The 20,833-nt window shown below is 40.9% G+C and overlaps 2 protein-coding genes across 4 annotated transcripts in view; both read left to right on the plus strand.

Moving 5' to 3' along the window:
• Positions 1–32: 32 nt before the first annotated feature.
• On the plus strand, positions 33–16,145 carry INPP5K (inositol polyphosphate-5-phosphatase K). Of its 2 annotated transcripts, XM_048966578.1 has the most exons (13): positions 33–206; positions 2,558–2,665; positions 2,854–2,962; positions 5,597–5,713; positions 5,979–6,151; positions 6,996–7,107; positions 7,628–7,737; positions 8,310–8,336; positions 9,961–10,153; positions 10,392–10,529; positions 11,037–11,120; positions 12,325–12,429; positions 13,464–16,145. In XM_048966578.1, exons 1-13 carry the CDS (start codon positions 154–156, stop codon positions 13,560–13,562), a joined length of 1,428 nt encoding a protein of 475 aa, XP_048822535.1. In that variant the 5' UTR covers positions 33–153; the 3' UTR covers positions 13,563–16,145. The 2 variants fall into 2 exon arrangements, with proteins under 2 accessions (XP_048822535.1, XP_048822537.1); XM_048966580.1 differs by lacking the exon at positions 8,310–8,336.
• A 3,237-nt stretch (positions 16,146–19,382) lies between these two features.
• Positions 19,383–20,833, plus strand: part of MYO1C (myosin IC) — a 54,540-nt gene continuing 53,089 nt past the window's right edge. For both annotated transcript variants that reach the window (XM_048966565.1, XM_048966569.1), the window contains exon 1: positions 19,383–19,536. In XM_048966565.1, coding sequence (XP_048822522.1) covers positions 19,462–19,536 — 75 coding nt within the window. In that variant the 5' untranslated portion in view covers positions 19,383–19,461. The remainder of the gene's footprint in view (positions 19,537–20,833) is intronic.

The raw sequence follows: 20,833 nt of genomic DNA on the forward strand, positions 1-20,833 counted from the left end.
GCCCTTCCCCGTCACGCGGGCCAATAGGAACCCAGAGGAGCGCTGAGGCAGCGGGGCGGCGGCGGAGGCCCCGCGCTGGGCCGGGGGAGGCCGGCAGCTTCCCGGTGCCCCTCGAAGCGCTTCCAGACCGGATCCCTGGCGGCGGCGACGGGCATGGAATCGGTGCAGCATTCTTCGACGCAGCGAGACGCTGTGAGAGAACTGAGGTGAGCGCTTTGAGTAGTGGTGGGGGGGGCGAGTATCCGAGTGCAGCTTTTCAGGAGAAAAGTAGTTAAGTCTTTACTTAATTACCTCAGAATTAGCGAATCGTGCTTCTTAACGGAGAGTTACAGGGCTTGGCGGGGTTATGCGGTCACATGAAATACAGCAGAAAAGCTGATTTGAAAAGGTTGGGGATGGAGAGGGCTGGGGGGGGGGAGGGGGGCGGTGAGCAGTGGGGGTCCGGGGCGGGAAGGCGGGAAAGCGGCGTGTGAGGAGCGCGGGGCTCGGCGCCGTGAGGACAGGGCGTGAAGAGAGCTCTGCCTTTCACTGCGTCTTGTTTGGTGACTTGTGGCTAAAGAGAGCTTCTGCTGAAAGGGTATTTGAGTGGCTACCCGTGAGAGGAAAAATATTTCTAAAAACAGGCGAAAGAAACAACCCCGCAACCGTTTACTCGGAGGTGTTAAGACTCTCCCTAGCATAGCGTTGTAAACGTTTTGGCTGAAGAAAGCTGTGCTGTTTGATCGTTGCAGGAGTTGGGGACGATGCGTGCTGCCTCGGCTCCTTGCTCGTGCTCCAACAGCTCACGGGGCTTTGGGTGCTGCCTTCCCTGTGGGAAGGTCATATAAGGACGTACTTGAAACTTTTGCTATAGTCTTTCTCGTGTTCTTTAATGGTTTTAAGCTCAAGGAGGGAACGTTTAGATTGGATGTCAGGGGAAGTTCTTCAGCACCTCACCACTCTCTCTCTGTGGAACAGGAGCCCAGAGAGGCTGTGGATGCCCCATCCCTGGAGGTGTTCAAGGCCGGATTGGATGGAGCCTTAGGCAGCCTCCACTGGTACCAGGTCTGGAGGATGGTGGCCCTGCGTGTGGCAGGGGGTTGGAACTTGATGGTCCTTGGGGTCCCTTCCAACTGAAACCATTCTATGGTTCTGTGATTCTTATTCCTAGTGTGGATACTGGACGTTTTGAATTGAATTTCCACCAATAATGACTGGTGGCTGAAGCGTTAATTCAGTTTTGTTTCCTCAGATAATTGTCTGAAGAAATTAATTGACAGAGTTCCCCAGAGGTGCATCTCTTTGACAGCAGGATGAGGTCTGCAGCATTACTGACCTTTTTTTTTTTTTTCCCATGAGGAATTTGTTCTAGAATAGCTTTTGGCTGACTGCAGCATATAAAGAGAAACTGTTGTGGAGAGGAACTGTGGCTCATTGGCTCAGTGAGGGGTGCGAGGTCTCTTCTACATATGCTGTGTGTCACCTCGAGTGGGAAGTCGAGCGGGACATAAAAATACTGCTCTAATAAGGGGTGTCATTTTGGGATTCATTATTTAACCTTCTAGCAGTGGTTGTAGGGTCCTTTAAGGCAGATGGTAAACATCTTAGTGTGTGTGTATATATATGTATATATTTTTTTAAGGTTCATTTATAATGAAACTGATGGTAAAGTGAATTCCTTTTTAAAAGCTCTGATAATAAAAATTACCATCTTACTGAAAACAGAGCCAGAATACATGTGTTTTGGTGGTAGTTGAGAGGAGCAGCAAGTTTGCTTTTGGTTGGAAGTGTGTGCTTGATACTTGGAAGCTGGAGATTATGTTTGTACTAACCTGTGGGTGAAGGCACGTGATTGATTCAAACCAACAATAAGTTCTTTTAAATCTTGAGCTTATAGAATTAACCACATTAAATCTACTAGGGGGAAACAATTCGGTGTGTGAGGTAGGATGTGGCTGCAGCTTTTGTAACAAGCCTTTGAGTGTAGTGATAGTGCTACGGTGCCACATCTGCATTTCTCCTCCTGCATGAGAAGAATGCAGAATTTCACACCAGTGAAAGCTTGATCTGAAAGACCCTTAGCCTTCTGCCTCCTTTACAGCGAGGATCTGAATGGGCTGGAGCTTCAGAGCTTAGTTACTTTCTCTTGAGCAGATGGCATCCTTGGGTAGCGAAGATGCGTTTCAGGACTCAGCAGCCCTTTCCCTGCATGATTTAGAAAGCCTGCACCCCTTCCGCAGCCGTTCTGCAAGTGTCAGCAGCGCAGGGTCCAGCGGCCGCCTGCAGCTGCGGCAGCGCGTGGCCCAGCTGATGGCTTGTGTAGAGGACATCAGCTCCGATGACGAGGTGCACGAAGAAGTGTCTCGCACTCTAGATGAGGCTTTCCTTATCTGGGGGAAAAAAATGAAGGACAAGTGGCGAGAATTCAGGTTACGTTCCCTCCAGTTGGTTGTCTTGGTGTTTTCAGCTTTGTGTCGGTTTGAATGCTAGTTAATAAATACAGTTCTTCTCTATCAGTAGAAATTCTGTTTGCATTTCAGTTTTAGCACTGGTTTTCTGTGATGTTGTTTGTTTGTAGACTACATTTAGTGACCTGGAATGTGGGCACAGCTTCTCCACCTCCTGATGTCACCAGTTTACTTCAGCTCGATTCCCTGAGCCCAGCTATGGATATGTATGTTATAGGGTAAGTAAATGTTAAAGAACTTACGTTGTGAGTTTACTGCAAAATTGACTTTCTGCAGTAGAGTCACTGACTTAGAGGAGAGATGCTGTGTTGGCACCAAGAGCATGTTCATTTTGATACGTGTGTTAGCCAGAATTCAGCATGTTGTGAAGAAGTCAGTGCAGGAAAAGTAATCTGGATGTATTCAGCTTACAGGAAGTGAACTCGAAAATCACAAATTTTCTGTCTGACTTGGCATTTGATGATCCATGGAGCATTTTCTTCATGTCTGTGCTGTCTCCACTGGGATATATCAAGGTAATTCTTTATGTCTCTTAACTGTTGCAGCAGTGAAAGAAAATGTTTTCCCTGGTTTCATTTATCTATTTTTTTTTTCCCCTCAAATTCATTCTTATCCATAAAAGATAAGTTGATGGTGTCTTTTGCAGCTATCAGTCATATCTGTAGGTGAATGTTGGAAATGTTTCTCTGACAGACCCTCATGTTTTTCTGGTTTATCGATAAAGGCATTTAAAAAAGGTCTCTATTAGTAATAACCATGTCTCTAATTTTAGCAGCGAAAATTGGGCTTAGTTCTTCATTTCTCATTTGGAACAGTTGGGCAGCTTTGATGCTTTTGCAGGTCAGCTGTTCGAATACACTGGCAATGTCCAGTTTAATTGCTGTCGAAGCATGTGATGAGTAGAAAAACATCATAATGAGAATACATTCTCAAGGGGCAGAGAAGTGAAGATTACTTGCAATCACATGAATTGTAAGCATACAATCAACAGCATTTTTCTTGTGGCCACAACATCTCTCTCTCTCTTATTTGTAGTATTTTTGTTGATCTGTGCAATACTGGGGAAGTGTGTTGTGATGCTTCTGATGTATTCTGCTTAATACCTGCTTTCACTATAAGTATCCCAAGCAGTGGCAGTGATTTTCATTAAGATTGGTAAGGTTTCTTTTTCTTTTTTCCCCCAACTTCTTTGCAGGTGAGAATTGATTGCAAATAAGTAGAAACAGGATTTTAACAAGAATATAGATTATTCTGAAGGCTTTACTTCAACTGATGATATCATGTGGTAGTTTAAATAGCAAGATTTTGTGGTAGAACATGGGGCATAAGACCAGCTAAAATGCTGGTGTTTCAGCTATGTGAACAGTAAGTGTAGGAGGATATCCTGAATATCTCTAATAAATAGAGATCAAAACCCTTTGAATGGTTTACTGGTTTTCTAAATCAAGCATTATTTTAGAGTGATTTTGCTGAAATTATTATATTATCTGCACGCTAATCAGACTCAGTAGTTACTCAAATCTTTTAACTCTAATTAAACAAAACAAGGAACCCATTGGGAATTACAAAAAGAAGAGAAAGCACAGTTCCTTGCAGCATAAGTCACTGCTGATAACCTTTCAGAAGCTGGCTGCAGGCTGACGTTCAGGCCCTGTGTACAGTTGAAAAGAATTCCCAGTGGCACGCGTGGTTGGTTTTGAATTTTAATTTGTGAATGCAGCACTTTGGACACACTAATGCTGCCACCTAATGGCTTTCAGCAGGACAGGATTAGCCCTAATAATGAGGTGAACTAGGTCATGGACATGGCTCCTGTGTTACTGGCAGACCAGTTCGAAACCAAACAGGGGGGTAGGAGAGCTTACGCAGGACTCATCTGGAAGTGGGCTGATTTAGAGGGGGGTGGTTACCTGTTCTGTGATGGTCTGTTGGTCCTGAGGAGTGTTTGGGGACAAATACAGCAAAGAAACACTGAGCTTTGGAAAACAGACGGAGCTGAGCTCATGGACAAGATCTCTCCTTGAAAAGGGCTGAAAGATTTCATGTCTCATGCATGTAATTATGTAAAGGCAAAGAGTGCTTATACCCTATGTCTGATATTTCTGCTACCTAGTAACTGTGATTCATCATTTCAGTATTTATGGTTAGTATATCATTGGGTTCAAGGACAATGCAAATGGTAGCATGTGTTCAGAAATCATTGAGCAGCATAGATGAGGTGGCACAGAACGAAGGGACTCTGTAGGAAATTTTAGATCCAGTTGGTGCACTTCTCCTGAAGTTCTGTTGCTGGTCTTAAGATCAGTTTATAGGTAATGTAGTCTTTCCCTAAGTTCAGCCAATACAAAATTGAAGTGCAATTAATAAATTTCAGTGCCTTTTAGTTTCAACTGTATGGTTATCATTAAGCAAATACTTAAACAGAGTTCTGTGTCTCCTGCCAGGAATATCATACAGCTCAAGTTTATACATTTTTAATGGTCAGCTCCATTTGACTGCCTTCACCAAAAAAAAAACACAAAGCAAACAAACAAGAAAGGCAACCATACCTCTAGTTTAAAGCTGAAATAGCATCTTAGCTGCTAGTTGAGCATCTTTGCTTTGGAAGTGTTCAGTGAATTGTTTTCTTCAGGCCATTGCATGCAAGATTTAACACTCTTTACACTCAGAGTTTTTGTGGATGCCTAGAAGTTACTGCTGTGCCTTCCGGGTATTTCAATGGCATTTAACAACTTTGTTCTCCTGGAGGACTTGCAGGTGTGCACTGTTAAGATCACGGGTGAAAAGAGAAGGATTTATTTGTGTTAATGAATGGAATGATTAAAGAGGGAGAGAGGAGGTGGTGGGGCAGTCTTTAGAAACGTATGGGCAAATAATGGCTGGAGCTCAACTTCAAATTTGCAATATAACGCACTAAGGCTAAGTGAGAGATTGATCAGAAGTTGTTTATGACAGTCTACCATAAGAATGTGTGCTTCACAGCAGTAAAATGCATCTCCCTGTACAGCATCACAGTGCCATGGCCAGGCTTGGTGCGAGGGCCGCACGACTTCTGCTCTGGTGTGCTTTACCTAACAGCTCTATGAAGTACATCCAAGGAGTTTCAAACACCTCTGGGAAATGAAATGACCATTTTGTATCTTCCACAGCTCTCCTCAGTCCGCATGCAGGGATTGCTGCTGCTGGTCTTTGTGAAGCACGCCCATCTTCCTTTCGTACGGGACGTTCACACCCACTACACACGCACGGGCCTGTATGGATACTGGGTAAAGAAATACTCACTATTTAATTTCACTGATTCCTTATGGTGCTTCGTACCTTCTGAATGGCTTGGTGGTTCGAAGCTGATGTTCAGCACAGACCATAATATTTCGCCAGTTTATTACTGACACACAACAACTTATGCAGAAAGAAATTGTATTCATTTAAATCGAAATAGCGGGATGTGAAATTTTACACGTGGTGTTAACAGTTGTGTTTGCAGGTGCTGACTGTAGTTTTGGACAGCGTTGTTGATCTTCTGTGTTCCAGGGGAACAAAGGAGGAGTCACCATCCGGATGTCCCTCTATGGACGTACAGTTTGTTTCATAAACTGCCATTTGCCAGCACACATGGAGAACACAGAGCAGCGGCTGGATGACTTTGAAAAAATTCTGGAAATGCAGTTTGAAGAAGAGAATATTCCAAGTACATTGGATCACGAGTGAGTCGCTCTGACAGTATTCTGTCTGTGTTATATTTATCTCTTAAAAGTGCCTCTGTAGGTTTAGCAATTTAATTATTAATGAGTTCACTAAAATCAGGTAAACACGCATGAAACACGAGTTTAAAAATCATTAGTTCTCCTCTCCCAGTATGTGTTTGATCATTCTGTTTCATTCTCTTGATGGTGCCTGTGGGCAGGTTTCATAACACCTCGTGTCATCGTGTAAGAAAGTACAAATGTTAAATTTCAGTTTTGTTTCTGTGACATTGAATGTGGAATCCCAGCCCCTGGGTGAAACAATAGCAGTGAGGATTTCCTAAGAGGTCTTTGTTTATTTGAATTGATACCTTTCCTGTTGTCTGAAGCATCACTGTTGGTACGCTGCAGTGCTACATAGTAACTGCTTTCCTTCCTAATAGCTACAGAACACCTGCTTTGTACCCCTGCTTTCCCAAGGTGCTCCAGATTAACGTTGCCAAGCAGTGAACAGGTCACAAATTTTGTTACTTATTTTACTTACTGTGAAAAATGAATTCTAAATCTGTTTCTGAGAGATACGTAAGTCATTAGGGTGCTTGGGATAAGGTAATATGTGGGCAGTATCGAGCAAGCAGCAGGAATGCAAAGGGCTTAATTGGCTGTTCCAGTCCCTTTGAATTTCTTGTTTAGCAGGCTGTACCTCTGGAAGCTTATCTATAACTTAATGTTTGTGTTTGTGCTGTTCAGGTTAAGTAATCTAAGTGATTAGAGCACCTAATTAGCATTATGGTTTATGTCCTATTGAATTCTTCCCTTAGTTAATGAATTCCTACAGACCTGCTGTGGTTGTTTGCTTGTTTAGTGTTCTCTTCTGGTTTGGAGATCTCAACTTCCGAATAGCAGATTATGGCATTCATTTTGTGCGAGAATCGATAAACAGCAAGCGATACAATCTGCTGTGGGAGAAGGACCAGGTATGCTTCTTAATTGCTGTGTTCTTATTACTGTGGTCCAATGGATACAAATGCAATGCAGTCATTAACGTTAGCTCTCGAGTTTCTGATTTCTATTTAAAAAGACAAATTCTGAGTAGTCGTGAAGTGGAACAGCTGAACCGCCAGTTCGTTCTCAGTTGTAAGCCTCAATTAACTGCAAACTTTTTATGCTTTTAATTTCCTACTCCTAATTTCCTGTTTGGCTGAGGTTTTTTCCTTATCTTCACGGCCTGTAAAATGTTCTTCACATTAATTTCTCCTTTCTTCTGCTCCCAAGAATTATCTTTAAGAGACTCTTATTCTGGAATGAATTAGAAACTTCTAAACAGATCATGTCAAGACTTCTGGCAGTAACAAATGGACGCTTCTGAATTTACTTTTCCAAGTGTGATGCACTGACTGAGATGGTCAGTTCTTGGAAAATGCTTTCTCAGGACCTTTTCAAATAACCTTTTGGGCTCTGATTTTTAACCATAACTTTAAAATTTTATTTCTGCAGTTAAATATGGCAAAAAAGAAGGAAGCATTTCTTCAGGAATTCATAGAGGGTCCTCTGCAGTTTAAACCCACCTACAAGTTTGACCTTCATTCGGATGTGTACGATACAAGGTAAAAGCACACAAAGATGTGTTCAGACATGGAGTATTAGAATGAATAAAGTGCTTTGGTCACAACAACCATGCTAAGCAAGCCTGAATGTCCTGAGTATGCTGATTACGTGAAGCTGTTGAGCTTCTGTTCTGTTTGGCTCAACATGTGGGCAAATGTGAAATGTTTCTGAAGAAGCCCAAATCTGCTGATCACGTAAGGGAAGCAGGAGTGAATCCTTTTCAGAAAGACTAGATGAACAGGGCAAACTGCTACTTGGTTATGCAGTTTTTGTTTTCTTGAGTGTTAAAAGCACCCTTTGGTTATTAAAAAAAAAAAAAAGAGAAAAGCAAAAGGGGAAGAATAATAATCTGCAGGTTTTTTTTCCTTCCCTGCTTAAGCCTTTCACTCGTTACTGCTGGCATTTGAAAATTAATGTGTCTTTACAAATAATTTTAAGCTGTGAAATGGATTATTTTAAGTTTCCATAGTACTGATATTTGTTGTGAGATATTAGCCACGTGTTTCAACAGAAGGATAAGTTCCTGTCCAAACAGAGATCTTCTTGTACTGACGTATTTCTTTATTTCCAGAGAGCAGAAGTCCCTGTTTTGGTTTAAGTAAGAAGATAACCTTCTGGATTTCATAGATTTGTAAATATTTCAGAATCAAAACAACGCTCCTCCTGAGCTTTTGATTTGATTTTTATGAAATATTTGAAAATCAGATGACAGCTGATTTTCTGCAGGGATTTTCTGAGCCTGTCTGAAAGCCGTAGCGTTGTCTGCTCTGCTGCTGCCTGTAACCTTGGGAATTCACTCATTCGGACCCAAAGACATTTTGTGAAGAGATACAATGGAACCAGAAATAAATTCAGACAACAAAAAACATGCATAGAAATCCAAACCTCGAAATTCTAAGAATGATTCACAGCCAGATCCCTGTGTTAGGTTATTTGAGGAAGAAGAAGAATGCTTATGCGTGCTGTGTGAGAGCTGGTCACTTGTCTCTTTTCAGCATCACTGAGAAGTGTGCTCTATATGAAGCACACGATATTTTGTTATCTTCCATACTTTCTCAGTGTGGATGTTGAGTTTTTCTTTCCCTCCTAAAGTGCCATTTTTCTCTAACACAGTGTGTGTGTTAACCTGAGCTGTTCTTCTGGTATTTTCTTGCACAGCAGAGCAGACAAATGGCTTCTCATAAAGATTTCTGTCGGTTTACTGAATTACTGACATGACTGGGTACAGCCCCTCAGTCATTTAAGGTCTTACCACCTTTTTAAAGGTGAATTTGACTTCTTATATGAGAAAGGCTTTAAAAATAAAAAAGTGTGTTGAATATTGAACCAGATGTTATTTTCACTTTATGATGATTCTGATATTTGAAGATATTAAACTGACAGTTGTCCTTACACATCCTGCTCATTAACTCTTATAATTCAATCCAGCCCATTCTAATTCCTCTTCCATAGGGTATGATCTTTTCTCCATTTCAATTTGAAGTGATACATCCATACAGAGAGTTGCTGTTAAGGCTTCCACTACAGAGAGAACCACGAAAGGCTCATGTCTTCTGTTGTTACTGATATGGTATAAAAGGAAACTCTGAATTACGATTGCAGTTTGATGTATATTGCAGTTACAGACACAGTTTTATTAGTTATGGGATTTTTCCAGCTTCTTGTAATGGGACAGCAGTAGCTTGGAGATCTGAAATACTGTCTGGTACAGGTGTACCATACTGCAGTCACATATGATTAATGTCAGGTACCTAAAACGTGTCCAGTTCTACTTTTTCAGTTGTTCTCAACAATTCTGAATAATTTCAAATATAGTTCAGACCCTACATCTTTAAAGTTGTGTCCTTTTCTTCAGAATGGCTGCGTAGCTGAACCTTATGGCAGTCTCAGTATCATCTCAGTGTTCTTGCATGTTCTCAGGGAGTCTCTTAGGAGAAAGTATCATTTCCCATATGAAGCTGACTAACCTGTTGGAATGCACTTCTCCCCTTCATTTTACTCCTCTCATAATCCTGTGAAACTTATCTCCTGTACGTGGAGTTGCGTTCAAATTAAAGAATTGTTAGTTGTAGAGCATGTTGAACAGAGCTGTAAAATGAAGCCTGGACATGATTGCCTCCTTATATTAATACTCATCTGACAGTCTTTCCAGCTATGAGTAGATTTAGCTTTTGGCAGCTGCTTTTTCTTCTCATTTCACTTTTGTACTCTCATTTCTGCAGTGAGAAGAAAAGAAAGCCAGCATGGACTGATAGAATTCTTTGGAGAGTGAAAAGTCTCTGCCAGCGTGCATTGAAAGAAGATGATTTCTCTGAAGAAGAGCAGACCATTTCTGTTACATTGAATAACTATATCAGTCACATGAGCTATGGCATCAGCGATCACAAACCTGTTACAGGAACTTTTGGGCTGGAGGTGCTGTCCCTTTTGTTTGTTTGTTTGTTTTTTAAAGTTTAAATCTTACCTACAAAAGCTGTTTTCCTACAGTTTGCAAGGCCTAGTCTCTGCAATTAAAGTGAAGGCAGCAAATTGCTATCAGGCTATTCCTGTTCAGTTAAGAGTATCACAGCAAACGTTGCAGAGAATAACTTGAATGGAATGACTGAAAGGCAGACAGGACTTGGCTGACTGCAAATTTGGTTTTGTTGTCTAGTTGAAGCCTCTTCTATCAGATCCTTTGGTCACACTGAGTCCTGAGGGTGTGTGGAGTGCAGAACACGATGTTCTCATCAGCTATTCTGCAGTGCCTGGATTCCCTAGCAGTGCTTGGGACTGGATTGGACTCTTCAAGGTAATGTTACAGCAGCGTGACTCTCTAATGAAGATGGTGAATATGGAGGAAGGAGTTGATAATCTTTTGGCACAGGACACTGTGGAAAACTCTCAAAAAAACAGTCGTGTGTCCTTAATTGCTGATAGCTCTGTAAGCGAGCGTTTGGTTGCCTATCCAAATAAATGTGGACTTTTTCCCACTCTTTCAATTATCTGCTAAGATAACGTGGGTTTTGATTAAGTAACGGTTGACAAAGACTGTAAGGAAGAATTGCCCTCTCCTGGTGCCTGAAGTTTAAAAGATTTCTACAGGAGAGAAGGAAGTGTCAGTGAAAGTGTGAGGACAGTTCACATCTTTTCATAAACTAAGGACCTCTGCATACCCCAGAAATGTTTTGGTCTTAAAAGCAAAGTGTTCTAACTGCTCCAGTGAAGCAATAGATCTGTATCTTGCATCTTGGAGTTTTCCATGCAGTCTGTTTTGTGACTCCTTCAGAGGGCTGATGGTTTGTGTCTTCCTTCACAGGTGACTTTCAGGCATGCGAATGACTACGTTACTTATGCTTGGGTAGAAGATGATGAAATTTCTTCTAACGAAGACAGTAAACAAGTAATTACATCTCTTTCTAATGCAGTTCCTTTCAGAGGAGTGTTCAAGGCTCTTTTTGTTCCATACCCCCTTCTTCAGGATTTTCTTCTCTTCCTTTCCAGTCAAACATACGAAGTTACTGTTTAAAATACCTCTTATTTCTTTGTAGTAGTTAGGTAGTCCAGCATCTGTTCTCAGATCTGCTCTTAGTGTTTACAGTAACTGATGAAAATAATTATCTGCGGTAGCTTTTAATTATATTGCATCCTACTGTCATGTCATATTTTGATCTATTTCTCCCACTGAAACAAGTAACTGACCTTTTTTTCATGTGATTTTTCAAAGTTTCTTAAAGATCTTAAATACTTACCATGTGATATTTCTTATTACCATGTTAAGTACCTAATTCAGCAGACACAAGTGGTTGTAGGTATCTAACAGAGCTACAGATCAGTGTGTCTTAGACTTCTCTTCATTTTGGCTTCTCAGTGCTTTGGCCCCTGTTAAGAACTTCTGTCTATTATGTAGCTTTCTAGTTACGATACCATTAAGTGATTTAAAAAGTGAGTAGTAAACAAGCACCCAAATGTATCTGGAGTACAAATGACCTGTTTCCACTGGTACTTTTCCACATAAATAGGAATTTAATTTTTGAGGCACAGTCAGCCTCCAATAACGGAAAGCAGTTATTCCTCACCAGAGGTTGCATAAGTTAACAATCAAGTTTTGAATAAGAACCCAAATTGCCTCGTATTTGAATCGATGTTCTGACTCTCAAAATTTCTCTCATCTTGCTTTCACATTGCTAAGCTTATAAATAACTGTAATGTTATGTTAGCAGAACATCGTGGGCTGCAGTTCAGGAACCACAAGTCTTGAGGTACTACGAGCTGAGGTGGTGCACTGCTCTTGTTCATGTAACCCTCATTGCCACAGGGAGGCAGGTCATCTCCTTCAGTGCTGCTTGTATGGCTTTGCCCCTTCTCTTACAACAACTCCTGACTTTCTCCTTTGTTGCAGAGCCAAGGCAGCTTGCTAACATGGTGAAGGATATTCCCTTCCTTTCAAATGGTTTCAGAATTATTTGTCCCTTTTAGCTTATGTTTAAAAATTTGCTTATCAACACTAAAATTTTACTGTGTCCTGAAAGGCACAGACTGCTGTTTTGAAAGTTGCTTTCTCTGTGACAATTTCATGTTGCCTCTATTCTTACTCTTGTTGACAGGTTTACATGAGTGCTGCAGAAATACCTGATGTGGGAGGAGAATTTTTGCTTTGTTATTACAGCAATAATTTGCAGTCGATAGTTGGTATCAGCCAGCCTTTTCAGGTAATATATTGGGAAGCTTTGATTAACTGTGATTGGAATTCTTATTTCTTTTGCTTTCTGTGCATCTGGACATAGATGTGTACAGCTGTTTAACACAGAGGAATGGCAGCAGCAGTAATTGCAAAAAGCTATAATGGAAATGTAATAAGACAGCTTTCTCAGCTTTCAGTTTTTGGAACTTGAGGTTCTGTCAGTTAAATGTAAAGATGAGAGCTCATCTCAGTGCTGCCGAGTTTCTGACAGACCACAAGTGAACTCCTTGTGCTGCTTTCTGTGGCAGACTTGTACAGATGTGCTTCCTGTGCCACTTAAAGCTGGGGAGGGCAGGACGGTTGGAAGTCAGGTTATTTATTTAACAGGACTTGTTTTATTTTTGAAAGGATGATTTGAATAATAGAATAATAGAATAAATGAAGTGGTCAATCATTGTTTCTTCTAAGCGAGCCAAAATTTTGCTTCTACTCTTTGCCAAAATTGTTTTGTGTGTGCACAATTTCCCATGCTGCTGGGGCTGTGCTGATGTGTCATACGATGGTTGAAAGGGAAGTTGTGCATTGTTGCTGGATGAAGCAGATCGAGAAGGCTATGACACTGTTCCCCAAAGGGATATAGTAATGAAAGCTGCTGGGCTGGCTGGTAAATCTCAGGGTTGCTGTTCCTGTTTTACTCTATATACTGGTAAAAAACTTTATAGAGAGTCTGGTGTTTCAACTCTCTCTGAGCTGAAGAACTGCCGCAGACTACAGCATGGTTGTGGACATACGTGGACCATATTAGAAGCACACCATATTAGAAACTAAATCATTTAGGTTGCCTTTCCTTTTTCGTGATGCTTAATGTTTTTATAACTTAAATGAGTTTCTTCACTACCTTTTTTTAAGTTTTGTAATTTCTGCCTATGTGCATCACTTATGGTTATCTTAGTTTCTAGCAGGTATGTAGGCTGTGTTATGTGATAACATATTGATGTTCAGAAACACTGCGTTGTTCTGTGCTGTGTTAACCTCTTGTTCTAACTGTTGTTTTTCTTCTAGATTCAGCCAAACAGAACATTAATAGGAAAGGATCCAGCCCAGGAAGAGAATGCTTGGATGCAAAAACCTGACAATCTAGAACCTCACAATGAGTTCTGAAGTCAGAAGGGACATTTAATGGTCCTGATTCAGGAGTCAGATGATTCTTAATGTCTTAATGATTATAAGCTTTTACTCTTAGAAGATGGAGTAATACAGTGCAAGTGAGACAGGTAGGGCTGTTTGGAAACTGAATAAGCTCATAGAAGAAAATTAATTGTGGATGCAGATGTTTTTACTGTTACAGTGAAAGTAACTCTTGCAGTGAATAGGAATTGTACAAATAGCACCCAGTGAATGCTGTGTGATTTGAGATGTTTTTAATCCAATGCTTATCCTAAGCAGGCTGCATTCTGTTATAAGTTTTTAGGCCTATTTTTATTTTTGTAGAGGATATTTTATTTACAATATAATATATTCCCTAAGCTATAACTGCTTAATCACTGATTTCCAATTTTTGAGTTGAAAATGAAGTTATTTAAAAGTTATTTATTAGATATGGCTAGCTAGTTTATTTTAAATTTTTATTTGACTTTTAAATGTAAACTAATTACCTTTTGGGAAACACGTGGTAACAAGTCATACAGCTCAATATTTGGAGGATGGACGTTTTCCTTCTGTAGCAGATCCCTCTTCTTTATGCCTTATTGATACCTTATCGATTTAATTTTTCCAGCTTGAGACCAATTTATCAAAACACACCTTTTGTGTGGGTTTGTGAGGGGGCAGTTCTTCTTTACAAAATAATTCAACAATTTGCCTGTTCCTTTCCTCCCTCTGATTTAAGGTCATGTAAAAGAACTTTTGTAGTTGTCCCTGCCTCAGGGTTAGCAGGTTCCCAAAATTTCTGAAAGAAATTGCTTCAGTTGAGAAATGCTGTAGCAAAGGTGAGCAGATCACAGTTTGTGAAGCATTTGTTGGCAGAGTTGTTGAACATCACATTACCCTGACTCTTCTCTGCTGTCACATTTAGAAAGCTGAAGTCATATTTTGGTTCTTCCCTGCTAATACTGTGACACACTGCTGCTGCAACACTGCAGGGCTTACACAAAAGGCAAATTTCAGTGGAGTGGGTTCTTCCTTATGGCATAATCTGTGCTGACAAAAAATTGTTAAACTCCAAGTGATAGCAGTCAGGCTGCAAAATTGGTTTTCTTATTGGTGCTTAGACGTGAATGTATCCTGTGCACTTAAGGATGGAAACAGAATGAAGAAGACTGAGTGCTGTTAAGAACCTGAAAAGCAGTTTGTGTTTGTCGATGAGGAAATAGGGATCTTTGGGAAGGATAGAAGGCACACCAACATTCCTCAAAATCTCAGAGCACTTGTTAGTCTCTCGTTTTCTTGGTATGCAGCTTTCAGCTGCTGTGCATGGTAAGTACAGGTAGCTGCTAATCACTGTCTTGTGGGTTATGGGTGGAAAAGGAAATTCAGTTCAAATGGAACAGTGAAGCAAAGGATGCTGGTGTGTGTTGTGGAGTACTGCTTCAGAACTGAATGGATTCTATTTTATGCTCTTTCTTAAAAAGTCTTAGCTCTTGTTGTTAGGATTCTTTTTGAGAGAGAAAATGAATACCTTGATGTGAAAATTCTTTTGCAATTGCTTCTGTTATTCACTGTCTGAAATCTTCTGCTGTCCCAGAGTCTGTGTGCTTTGGGAGCTGGAAGATGAGTAAACAAGCAAGATTGCTGTAGTTTGGGGATTAAGAGCACCTAGCCTCTGTAAATTTTAGTTGCACCTCTGTGTAATGCTTGGTATTGGGAACTATTTCCAGTTGTAATGAGCAGGGCAGGTTCAGAAGATACAGTGTTCATTGCATGAATTAAAGCTGCCTTGAGGTTTACAGTTTGTACATTCCTGTTACACTTTGGAACAATGTTAGAAACCGTTTTCACGTTTGTAGCAGATCTAAAAGAATTTGTTTTGCACTAAATTCTGCAAATCCGTGACTTTTCATGGCAATTACAGCATCAGACAAATCCCTACTGAAGTGCAAGTCAGATGCAGGTTTGGGTTGATACTCTGCTTCTGATTTTTTTGCTTGCGTAACCGTAATACTGAGATCTATGCAAGGAGAACCCCGTGGAGAGCTCAAAGAGCTGTGGTCTTTGAATTCCAGACCACAGCTGGTGATTTATTGCGGACCAAGATCCAGTTTCTTCTAATCAGGGTGCATCTGCCATTCACGAGCAGCGCGGAGGCGGAGCCATGCAGCCGCTTTCCACAGGCGAGAAACTCAAGCTCCTTAATGTTGTATGAGAGCTGGTAACTCTCAGTCACTGGAGAGAGAAGCTGCATTTTGTAAACTAATCCTTTGCACCACAGGACTTGACTGAAAATGCCCTCAGCTGCTGTGATTGAATCTTCTTGTGTGTCGTAGGATGCTGCACAGAGCTGCTCACTTCTTTCTTAAGTGTTGTGCACACAGTAGCAGTTTTGTTTACTGCTGTTACCTATGGTAGCTTTTCTGATTATTCCATGACCTGTAATGATGCAATTTCTAGCAAAATTTACCTTTTTTTTTTAAAGCACCTTTGATTGGATGTTATGACCACTGGAAATGTTTTTATACTCGTGTTTTCTTTTCATGTACAACTAAAATAAATCCTGGCAGTGAAATGTTCTACGCGGCCTGAATTAATTTGAGAACAAGGTCATTGGTTCGGGTGGGGAGAATGAATTCTATGCATGGTGGTCTTTCTCCAAGATATTTTGGTGATGTTTAATGTTCATGCACAGTAGTACTTCAGTAATACATCCTGTATGGCTTTGGACTGAAAAAGGCCAAAAACAAATACTGTCCTTGTTCGTGTGAGTGCAACTCGTGATTATAGCTATGGATGTATGCTTGCAGATACAGATACTAGAAACAGTTTTGGTCTTCTAATGGGAGGCAGCGAAATATGGAGTTGTTGAAAGTAAGCTGCATGCTTGTTTCCACAGTTTCTCTTAGTGTGGTCTCATGGAAGAGGCCAATGGGGAGGAGTGGAATGAAAGATAGTTAAGAATGACACAGTGAAAGACAAAAATTAAAGTGCAGTTTTGCTGGGGGGAAACAAAGAAAAGAAGGAATCGATTACAGTTGCTTCTCACGAAGCATTCTTAGATCTATTACAGCTCACTTCTTTGTTCCCTGAGGTTTTGATTGCTGAAGTTTTGATATTTTCCTTGTAAAAACTCTCAAACCACTTCAATTGCTGTTTTAACTCTTAGGAATGGATCCTTCTAAATTGACTTATTCACAGGTTGTACAATTTCAGACTTTAGTCTTTGTAAGAGGTCTGTTATATTGTTCTTCATATTTCAACATCGGCGTTTTTAACGTAAAATCACTATCAAATAATTTCCATCCAAGGATAACTTTTCATAGCTCCTTGCTGGGAGAATTTATTTTAATTAAAATAGGAAATATGTCTGCCGGGGGATGTTGCTCAGTATAGCCTTATTTCACTTCAGTCTGTGATTTGTAGCTCCCCTCAGGATACGCAGTGTATCACTGCACACAGATAGTAGAACAGCTCAGGGTAAACAGGAAATATTTCGAAGATGTCTTGCGTGTTTGTTAGACCCTAAAAATACCCTTTGATAAAGACTATTGTTTCTCCTACCACAACTTCCTTCTCTGCTCTCGGACGCTGAGTGACACTGGGATGAACTTGTCTTAATGTACTGTGGTTGAAAGGCCAACTGAACAAAGCTCAGATTCGACTTTCCTTGAGAGAGGAAATGATACCCTGCATTTCTAAGGAGTATTTCCAGTGGGGTTTTTTTTTCTGTCCTCAGCTGGAGGGATCTGCTGTTGGAAAGTCATTGAAGTTCTTTGGTAACAATGTGATATTGAGACCATCGAAACTTGCTGGTTCCTGTCAAAGCAGGAGCACCAATATTACTGAACTTTGTAACTCCTACATTAAGCTGATAATATCCGTGTTTCCTTATGCCTCTTTTTTTCTTCGTACTTATTTTGAAAGAGAATGGGCAAAAGGATTTTATATGAAGGTGGAAATGTTTGAGGCCAATTTTCTATTTGTACAGCTTTCTTTCATCTTATTCTTTCGCTCTTTTCTTCAGTGGCAAACTCAAAGATTAGAGAGTTGTGTGTCATACAGCATGCAGAGTAAGTTATTCCTTGTGTGGCTGGTTTATTTAACCGAGGCAGTGACACTCAGCACCTAATTAATCTGTACCATACACATTGTGTTTAGTTACTCTGGAAACTGAGCTTTCAGGGGAACTATTCAGAGTTTGTTCAGTAATTTCAAGTTAAGAAAGACAACATACGAGTGCACACCTCCCACCTTTCCTATTATAATGGAACTGTCTTCTTCCTCTCACAAGGTCACTGCAATTAAAAAAATGAGAACATCTCAGACGTGCAATGTAGAAAGTAGTGAGAGAACCCATGTGGGAGCATTTGGAACACAGGTTGGAAGAATCGCTGGAGGAAAACAGTGAAGAGAGAGGAAGTTTGAGATCTTGGAACACAAATTGGTGAGAGGAAATAAGGGGTGCAGGGACAGTTCAGAAAACAAGAACTTGCATCGTGAAAACAAAAATATAGTAAATATTTTAGCATGTTAACCATAAATTGATCAAACCGAAAGTTATCAGTTACAGACATTAAACACAGTTTTCAAGTGCAGCTCTTGGCCTTGGCAGAAACCACTCTCTGCTCTTCTTTTCCCTTTTCTATGTATTTTTTCAGTCCCTTTCTGCTTCATCTGACCCTTTTTAGATCTTGTTCTCCCTTGTAGCCAACTCCTAGGTGTTTTTTGTTTGGTTTTGTACAGAATTCTGGCATCTGTGTCTCAAATCATTGCAGTTAAATAACCTTCATGTCCTAGACCATTAATCTTTGTAATGTCCCCGTGCATGAAGGCTAGATAAGACAGACAAGGTATTGCTCCATGTTTCTGAGGCTGGAGCAGTTTTGTTTGGGGAAGTATCAGAGGTGCTTGCTTTCTTTTTTAATGTGATAAAATCACTTTTTCAGTGAAACATTTTATTGGAAAGTAAGTGGTCCAGGAAATGATTTTTGGACTGGGCCAATCTTCTATATAACAGCAAAGGCCAGTGGAAGAACAATTCCAGATATGAAAGACGGAACAGTGACAGGCCATTTCTTTTCAGTAAGTTCTTTGTTGTGTCTGTTCTTGAAGCAGCATCCTCTGGAATTCATCTGGAGAGTTGGAAAGTCAAGTTTGGCTCTCCAGAAAAGATAGAAGGAATTGTCCTGTAATAGCAAGACTGGAAATACCCGATGTTCAAACCGATGTTTTATTCTCTGTTGTCACTGTCAGCCTTTCTGCATCTGGGAGGGGATTGTAGGTGCACACGTCTAGATGCTACATTAATGAATGATACAGCTGTAGTAAAGAGCTGTAATTGTACTTAAAATAGTATTTACCAGCTTATTTTTGTCAAATTTGCTGTGGGATTTTTTCTTTAGTACCATGCAAGCTGGTTTCCTTTGTCCTGCTTACTGACTTGAGGATTCAGTTAATAATGATTTCATTCCAGAGTAATTTGAAGAACTTCCTGTAGTTACCATGGGAGCCATCAGTATTTTCTATCTACTAGAAACCAAACATTGTAGAGCTGAAGATGAAGACTCTTTTCTCCGTAAGATTTCTTGGTTCATTTATAAAGTTTACCATGTTATTGTTTCACGCTAATACCTATGAAATGGCATCCGCAGCAGCTTGGCTTCCCGAAGTCACTGGGACAGAACTGGAACATCAACAAAGTTTAGAGCAATAAACACGAGCATAAATTTATGTTTCTTGGAACTGTCTCCACACATTGTAACTAGTGGAAACAAGTCTTGAACTTAATTGTTTCAGCTCACACCTACACATAGTATAAATACAGAGGTTCATCTCTTCCTCTCAAAACAGGGCTCGGAAGCAAAGACTGCAGCTAGTTGAGGTTTTCTTCTTACTAACTTACCTTGGAAAGATGGAACTGCAGATTGAATGTATTCCTACAGGAGAAATCATCCGCGTGGTTAATCGTAACGGAGAACGCAAGACTGTAAGCCTGCTTTTTTATTCTCTGCTCTTTTCTTGCATGGTTAGCTGTGTGCTGAACAATTTAGTAAGGCTGTCCTGAATTGAGAAATAATAATGGGGAAAAAAAAAGCTGTTTTTCACAAGTGTTAAGTGCTCTTTAGCATTGGCTATCCATGCTGCTGGATTCCAGTTAAATGCAAGGCGGCGTCCGGTTGTCACAGTTTCATTTTCTGCACTCAAAAAGACAATTACTGATTGTGGTTAATAATGTCACTTATTATGCTTTCTTTGAGGTGAATAAGCAATCATTTATACTTAAATGCAACTGCATTTGTATCTCTTTGTCATGGGTACTTATAAAGTGCTTAATATGACTTCAGTTCTGGTAGCAGATTGCTCAGAGCAGAGCCAGCACATACTGTTCACATCTGTGCATACTGCTCCTGTTTCCGAGCATTGTCTTTCTAGCAAGTAATCTGAAACTCGATCTGAAAATTAGCTAAGACATTTACTGTGCAGATTACACAATTGTTAGGTAGTCATCTCACTCCAGAAAAACCTGAGAGCTCTGCCTTGTTGCAGGATGAGATGGCAGCGATTCTGCTGTTCTTTGGCTTCCAGTAAATGGTCCCGGAATGGCACTCACTGACATGCAGTGACGGTAGAGGACACTGGCTGGACTGACTTGTCATTCCCAGAGGGAGCTGTTTCTTTAAACCTCACTCTGAATAACAAGCGCCAGAATCCTGGGGGAGACATCATAGAGAGAAAAGCTATTAGTTCAGCTTTCTAAAAAGCCTTCAATACTCATTAACAGTCCATAAAACTGTAATTTGCTACTTTGAGAATGGCGCTCAGTGTTTAAATACTGTTGGTGCTGCAGAGCAAAGTGGCTTCCAATGTACTGTGCTTTAGTACAAAGGGAAGCTTGTAGCTGGAGATGCTTTGAGCCGTTGCAGAATGGGACGCGCAGAGCTCTGGCGTTTGAGCTCAGGGCGCTTCGCCCTGTTAGGAAATGCTGTGGATCCTGAGTACAGACCCTCCAAATGGTAACGTGCCTGGGAGCTGCACCGAGCTGCTCCTCGTCCAACCGAGCTGCCAGAGGGTCCTGCCTTCGCTCCAGAGCTGAGCTCACCCTTTGGCCTCGTCACAAAGGTGGTCTCTTGGTGCTTCCCCAGGTAGTCAGCGGTGAGGAGGGGACGGAACGATTAGCATCGGCGTCCGAGATTTTTGTCTGCCGTGCGTCTGGATGAGACAGGTGCTCCCGTCATTTTAAGCGACGGGAACGCGAGTCGATGCAGGAGCAAAGCTTAGCGGGG

This window comes from Lagopus muta, chromosome 20, assembly GCF_023343835.1.
Source record: "Lagopus muta isolate bLagMut1 chromosome 20, bLagMut1 primary, whole genome shotgun sequence".
Taxonomy (NCBI): Eukaryota; Metazoa; Chordata; class Aves; order Galliformes; family Phasianidae; genus Lagopus; species Lagopus muta.

Coding starts and splice junctions, on each gene's coding strand:
- INPP5K (XM_048966578.1), top strand. CDS start 154: ATGGAATCGGTGCAGCATTCTTCGACGCAGCGAGACGCTGTGAGAGAA. Junction 2,666..2,853: donor ATGGATATGTATGTTATAGG/GTAAGTAAATGT, acceptor GGATGTATTCAG/CTTACAGGAAGTGAACTCGA. Junction 10,530..11,036: donor ACTGGATTGGACTCTTCAAG/GTAATGTTACAG, acceptor CTTCCTTCACAG/GTGACTTTCAGGCATGCGAA.